Genomic DNA, 7,500 nt, shown 5'->3' with positions numbered 1-7,500 from the left:
GTGTTCTCTTTGTTTCTTCCTACAGTGGCTCCATCGTTCATGAGAGATTATTTATTTGAGACTTCCAGAGGGACAGGAGGAGCTGTATATTCTGACTCTTTGCTGTCGTATAGCTGTGAGGTGTTTTTTTGTTTTTTTTCCTTTCTTTCTTTTTTTCTGTTTTTTAATTTTGTTTTATTTTGTTTGATTTTTTTTTACGCTGTAGGACAGGAGAGCTCCTGATCTCTCCCCCCCCCCCCCCCCCCCCCCCCCCCCGCTGAGGCTGTGATTGATTCTGACATGTACACACTGTGCAATATTAATATCACTGACTGAAATATTCATCTGATTCCCACAGATGGTGCGCTTGCTCTCTCTCTCTCTCTCTTTCTCTCTCTCTCTCCCTCTCCCCTCCACCCCGTTCAGGTCTTTTACAGTGGAGCGCTGTAGGAAAACTGTCTTTGACCAAGCCCCTCCCTCTCCGAACAAGGCCCGTAGTTCCTACACATTACAGGGGAGGAAGTACATAGGTGCAAACTGTTTCCTATTGAGCTTGAAAAGCGATGCTGGTTTTGTGTGGTTGCTACTCCAACGCACTAAACAATAAGACCCAAGGGAGCTTTTCCGTCGCCGTGAGTTACGAGAGGGATCTATCAAATCGGGCATCTGTGAAGAACAAAAGAGTTTTGTTACATTATGATTATCAGGGTTTCGCTCCTTTTTTTTTTTTTTTTTTTCCTTTTCCTTTTTCTTTTCTTTTTTTCTCTTTTTGCAGTGAAGACCCATCTCAGGAATGCCTATGCCCTTTCCTGGGGTCTGCTGACATGTATAACCTCATCGTAATGTTAGGCGGCTGTTTGTTTGTCCTGCACGCGTGGATTAGCAGGGTCAGCGACAGCGAGCGAGCGCCCCCCCCCCCCCCCCCCCCCCCAGTGTGTCGTTTGTGGGTCGTCCGTCGGAGTACGATTCCGGGCACATTCCAGGGACACGCCTGGCCCTTTAAAGCGAGGCCCTTGTCCTCGCCTCCCACGGACGGCATTCCGCATTCCGGGCCGGAATGCCACGGAGCAGGCAGGCAACCTACGACCAGCTGCCTCGTTTAGCTTCCGCAGCTATCGAGGTTTAAATCCTGCAACATTTGCCCCGACTTGACAGTTCTCTTACATTTGCCTGGGGCTAAAGCAACCCTGCTGTTCTGTGCCCGCAACAGGCGACAACTGCTACATACAGAGCCCAGAAACTGAGGCACCAGTGTGTGGTGTAAAAGGACATAGACACTCATTTAAAGAGTGTGTGTGTGTGTGTCTGTGTGTGTGTGTGTGTGAGTCACAGCCTTTTTATCTCTCAGCTCTCTGATAATGCCATAACTTAAGTGTCACCATTCAAAAAAAACAAACAAACAAAAAAAACTTTATTCAACCGGGTACATCAGTCAAGAACAAATTCTTATTTACAGTGGCAGAGATTTGACGTCACGTATGTCCCAGTTGCGTTGTCTGTGCTGTGTAGAAAATCAAGGAATGCGTGTGTGAAAACCACCTCTCCCAGTCCCGGCCCTATTACTACCACAACTGTTCATAAATTATTTGATAGTTAAGATGGCAAAAATGATGGTGTTGCGTAATGCGATTGCGTAAGAGTGTGCGGCATCACAGCTGGAGAGAGGAAAGTGAGTGAGTGTGTGTGTGTGGGGGGGGCAAGGAAAAGGAGAGATGTTGAGAGACAGAAGAGTGAGGCCGTAATTATTGAAGGTCGACTGTTGAAGATGATCACAGATGAATTCTGTGTCGGCGAATGCTGGAGGTTTTAGAAACTTTGTGAAAAGAACAAGAGAAACCTCTCAGACGTGTGTGTGTGTTTTAAAACACAACAGATTGTGGTCATGGCTAGTGTAGTGATCAGAGAAGTTCAGCTGCTGTTGTTTTAGTAGTAAAACTTTCAGATATTAATGAAAAGACTCATTACTTAAGACTTATAACTGTCACCCACTCATTAAATGTAACGGAGTGTCAGACGCAGGACTGGGATCAGACAAACAAACCACTCCAATCTGTTCTGGTCTGGTCTGGTCTGTTCTGTTCTGTTCTGTTCTGGTCTTTTTTTGGGTCTGGTTTCACTGTCAGTTGTGTCCTGTGAAGCTCCGTTCACGTGTTTTTCATTCATGCTGGATTTGGTGACGCTGCTCTCGCACCTCTGGGTTATTGTGTAATACCACTCTGTCTGAGAATCGGCTGGTCTGGTTTAACACAGTCCCCCTGTGAGAGGAGTCTTCTCATGAGAGAGGAGAGAGTTAGGTGTGTGTGTGTGTATGTGTCTGTGTGTGAGTGATTTGTGTGTGAGAATGACGCCATTCAGGGTTACCGTGGTGTCTTCATTTTCACAGTTTTCATCGGTTGTGAAGTTTGTGGGTGAGTCCTCACTCACACACACACACACACACACACACACACACACACTGACGGGAGGCTGTTGAATCTGCTGCTGCAGGCATTCGAGGGCAAATCCAGTTACACAGCAACTGCATTTGAATATGAAAAGATCAGATGGAAAGAGGAGAGGAGGAGGGGGGGGGTAGATTAGCTCATCATTAAGATTCCATTGGCCTTGCAGCACTACAGGAATCTGAATGGAAACCGGCCTAAGAGTTTCCAGGCCGTAAAGAAACCACCTGAATATCTAGTGACTGCACCGCACTCCTGTCTGGGTGCGTCGTAAATCTAAATCTTTACCGGTATCTCTGAGCTCATCACTCAGCCAGAAGCATTTAGAAAGACATTGTCATTCTGTGTCTGTATGCACAGGCTCTGTTAGCTCAACGTGTGTTCAACGTTGGCTCTACGTGCTTCTGAGCACGTGTAGCGTTGACTATATATTGACAATGTGTACATCGCTCGTTGGCTGTATGTGTTTTACTCTGACGCCTTTGAAAGTTCTGTGCTTGGTGCTTAAATATTATTATTATTATTATTATTATTATTATTATTGTTGTTGTTATTGTTATTGTGATTATGATTATTTTAGGAGTTTGCCTTTGCTGCTGATATGCTGTTTTTGAGAGTCTGCCCTTTGGTCTGTGCTGTGTTTGTAGGTGGTGAAGACCGTGGGTCTGCGTGAAGTCTGGTTCTTTGGACTGCAGTACGTGGACAGTAAAGGTTACAGCACTTGGCTGAAGCTCAATAAGAAGGTAAGGAGTTCTTTGCATTTCTTTCTCTCTCTCTCTCTCTCTCTCTCTCTCTCTCTGGAGAGGGTGAAGAGTTTCTTTCTTGCTCAATCTTATCTTGCTTTCTCATTAGGAAGGAGCGGTGGTTCTCCCTCACTCTCTCTCCCCCCCCCTTTTTTTTAAAACTCATTCAGTGAAAAGCTGAGGAATTTTTCTCCCTTTTCTCATACACTCCCTCTCTGTCTGTATCTATCTCACTCAATGTGGAGGCGTTGGGATTTTTTTTTCTTTCTTTCTTCACTATTACACCTGCATTCACACTCTCTCTCTCTCTCTCTCTCTCTCTTTCACTGGGGAGATAAAAGGGTTTTTTTTTTTTTTAACTTTCACTCCTAGAAATGTACATTCTTTCTCTCCCTCGGTACGAAGGTGATGGCGTTTTCTATCTCTTTCTCTCTCTCTCTCTTTTCCGCTCGCACTGCCAGGTCTTTTAAGATTCGCTTTCGGGTCTGAGGGGCTCCTCGTTATGCTGTGGGCACAGACCCGCAGATGTCGACTTTAACAGGCTTCCTGTTCCAAAGCGCCAACGGGGCCAGCAAGGAGCCTCAGACAGAGACACACACACACACACACACACGCACACACACACTCTCACTCACTCAGGCACATCCACACACACACTTAAGGGCTTTAGTAGTGAGCATGTGTGCGTTCTTTCTTCTCCTTGAGGGTAAATGTGAGCATACTCATTGGTTTGTATGCTCACTTGCGTGACTGAGTACTTGTGTCCACAAGCGTGTGTGTTTGTGTAGGGGTGTGTGTATCAGTTGGACAGGAGACTGAAGCGATCCCAGCAGGCGTAGCAGCATGGAAATGTCAGGATGATGTAGGGCAGGATTCCTTTAACAAGAGACGATGGTGGAAAGTATTCAGGCCGGCCCTGGGGATGAAGGTGATAGGGGCTAGACAGCGAAAAGAGGGGGGGGGGCAGAGAGAGAGAGAGAGACCGATCCAGGACCCCCCCCCCCCCAGGGATTTTAAGTTCAGCCTGTGTTCTTGTTCAGTTTTGAAATTGCTCAAATGCATTTGAAATGAGTGTAAGCCATTGTTACCAGTACTTTGTTTTGTTTTGTGTTGTGTTGTGTTGTGGTCGTGCAGGCAAACAGGTTAATGAATGTGGTGTGTTTCCCCTTTTGCAAACAGCAGGGTTTTTTTTTTTTTTCCTTTTCTGCTGTGTGCCAGAACTGGTAGTCACTGATCAAAGTGAAACCACAAATGGTTTTATGCAAAAGACCCTCTGGGCCTGATGAACATCGGTGTATATGCAGATTGCTTTTTAAAGACAACTTCAGAAATCCTGAGAACTTAGTGTATCAGGGTTTTCACTGCACCCAAAGGTGCAACAATAACTCTACAATTAACCTGTGGCTTCAGCTACCTTCCACTTAGCCAGTGTCTGTTGTTAAGCTACTTTTGTGCTGTAGCATTTTTGCAGTTCTTGCCAAACGTAGGTACGCTAGCTGGTGTTTACAACTAAGCTAACCACACGGTAACTTAGCGTAAACAGTGCAGTAATTTAGCGTAAGCTATGGTCTGCCTCTCTTAAGCCTGAGTAACTTTTCATTTGGTCTCTCTGGCCTCACTCACAGAGGAGCAAGAAAGAAAGAAAACAAGGCAAAACCTGCCATTAAAATGCTTTTGAAGCATTTGGTGCTTTTTTTTTTTTTTTTAAAAGGAGGCAGGAATTGAACACATGTTTGTTTGTTTGTGTCCTCCACAGGTGACTCAGCAGGACGTGAAGAAGGAGAACCCGTTGCAGTTTAAGTTCAGAGCAAAATTCTTCCCCGAAGACGTCTCAGAAGAGCTGATCCAGGAGATCACACAACGCCTTTTCTTCTTACAGGTAAACTCAGGTGTACAATTCTCCTCGTGTGAGGACTGCCGCCTTTTTTTTTTTGGGTGATTCTCTTCAGGACGAAGGTTAAGAATTGGACTAAGGATGCAGGATTCTGAGTTTAGAGCGCTCCAGCTTGGATTGATGGATTTTTTTTCCTGCTACCTCTAGAAGTGTCCGTTGCGTGTAGGTTTTGAGGTCTTTTTTTTTTTTTTTCTTCTGTGCAGGTCAAGGAGGCTATTTTGAACGATGAGAATTATTGCCCTCCCGAGACCGCGGTCCTGCTGGCGTCCTACGCCGTTCAGGCCAAATACGGTGACTACAACAAAGAAGTGCACAAGCCTGGCTACCTCACCAACGACCGGCTGCTACCACAGAGGTGAGCACAACGTGCTGCTAGCTTTCCATGACGCGTGCTTGTTGCCACGGCGAAGTGTTCCGCTTTCAAACCATAAATACATATTCACTGCTTTGACCGCCTGCCGCAGCTGGGGTGTATGGAACAGATGTGTCTGAGATGTATCTGTTCCAGTGTTTTTGCACTGTGCCCTTACCAACTAACCTTGCTCACTCGGACACAAATCTGGATTCGTGGTGAATTTAGCCGGCACCATTATGATAAGGTGTCCATGTCTTATTCGTGGTTTCCGCGATCTTAAGTTCCCGTAGTAGCGACGTAGAAAGAACTAATGTAAGAAAAAGGTGACAACGGTAGTTATTCAAAGACATATTTGAGCCTGCTCTAGTTCACACCCCGTTGATAGCATAATGAGCTAATCGCATTGAGGATTAGCTTGTTATGCTACGAGGGCAAGGATTTTCACAGCATTTGGGGATCATTCCTGTTATAGGAACAAGTCCGTAACAGAAACGGGCATGTAACATACTCATACTGTTCCACACTCAAATATTTGACGTTAGTTTGACATGTTTTCAAGGGGGAGTGTAAATCGCGTTAAACCCGCCATCATGTGCATCCTAACCCAGTTGGGACTATATTTAACATGTTTCTGGGCATTTGTAAGTCTTCAATGAGATGACACTACATTACCTTGTTAAGCACTCGGACTTCAAAGAAATGGTGCAAACAGAGCCTTGTCTGTATGACTCTCGGTGAACAAAGCCGTACCCCAAAAGTCTCCTCTCAGTAAATAGGCTGCACAGGTTCCAGTCCTGCAGTTTAGTTTTCCAGCTTTTTGGCTTTTTATGTACACAAAGCAGTAATTAACAGATTCAGCTGACTGGTACAGACCCGGTCGGATACAGATTTTTCCTGTCATATTCAAATGTCCGATCAAGAAATCATGAAAAACAACCCATTTGGTTTTTATAGTCAGGTGACAGATCTCAGTCTTTTTTTTTCTTTTTTTTTTCTGTTTGGTTGTAAAAATGACGTGTGTTTAACGGTTTGCGTGTTTGTAGAGTTCTGGAGCAGCACAAGCTGACTAAGGAGCAGTGGGAGGACCGGATACAGACATGGCACGAGGAACACAGAGGCATGCTGAGGTAATGACAGCCTTTCTCTCCATCACACGCACACACCACACGCACGCACGCACGTACGCACACACACACGCACGCACATGCACACACACTCAAACACACACATACGCACGCACGCACGCACACACACACACACACACAAACACACGCGCACACACACATACACAAACACACGCACGCATACACACACACACACACACACACTCAAACACACACATACGCATGCGCACACGCGCACACACACACACATACACAAACACACATGCGCGCACACACACACACACACACACACACATACACAAACGCACGCACGCACGCATGCACAGCACCTGTCAACGCACTCTTTCATCTCAGCGTTTGTTTGACTCAGTCCTGATCCTCTGTGTCTGGATGTGTGTGTGTGTGCGCGTGTGTTTGCGTGTGTGTGTGTGCGTGTTTGCAGAGAGGACTCGATGATGGAGTACCTGAAGATTGCTCAGGATCTGGAGATGTACGGCGTGAATTATTTTGAGATCAAGAACAAAAAGGGAACAGAGCTTTGGCTGGGAGTGGACGCCCTGGGACTTAACATCTACGAACATGAAGACAAGTGGGTGTTTAAACCTTTCCCTTAAACTGTTTACTGCGACACCCTAATATCAGTCAAACTGCTCCTTTCACGCTGTTTAATGTGACGCACTAATGTAACAGTAATCACAGTAACCAGCCTTTCTCATATACTCCCCTAACTTATGTAAGGTCTCCTGGGGAATTTGGTACTCTGTTTCATGGAGGGTTTGTTTTTTTTTGTTTTTGTATTGAGTGCTCGTCCTTTTCCAGAATTCTGATATATGCAAACCTAACGGCCTAGTGGTCACTGCCTGATGTTAGACACTTTCAACTGTGTGAATTTGTGAAGGATGTTCTCTTTATTATGTTATATAGTATGTAGGTGTGTGCGCGTGTCTGTGTGTGTGTGTGTCTA

At 45.5% G+C, this 7,500-nt stretch overlaps 1 protein-coding gene across 1 annotated transcript in view; it reads left to right on the top strand.

Annotated features, from left to right (window-relative positions):
• LOC115817618 (radixin) overlaps positions 1 to 7,500 on the top strand; it is a 28,209-nt gene that overhangs the window by 13,719 nt on the left and 6,990 nt on the right. The window contains exons 4-8 of the mRNA XM_030780947.1: positions 3,068 to 3,163; positions 4,920 to 5,042; positions 5,261 to 5,412; positions 6,456 to 6,539; positions 6,979 to 7,125. Of these exons, the coding sequence (XP_030636807.1) occupies positions 3,068 to 3,163; positions 4,920 to 5,042; positions 5,261 to 5,412; positions 6,456 to 6,539; positions 6,979 to 7,125 (602 nt within the window). The remainder of the gene's footprint in view (positions 1 to 3,067; positions 3,164 to 4,919; positions 5,043 to 5,260; positions 5,413 to 6,455; positions 6,540 to 6,978; positions 7,126 to 7,500) is intronic.

The sequence above is a fragment of the Chanos chanos genome, chromosome 7, assembly GCF_902362185.1.
Source record: "Chanos chanos chromosome 7, fChaCha1.1, whole genome shotgun sequence".
In the NCBI taxonomy this organism is placed as follows: Eukaryota; Metazoa; Chordata; class Actinopteri; order Gonorynchiformes; family Chanidae; genus Chanos; species Chanos chanos.
Note: the sequence above shows the minus strand (reverse complement) of the source record. Positions and strands in the feature narration are given on the sequence as shown.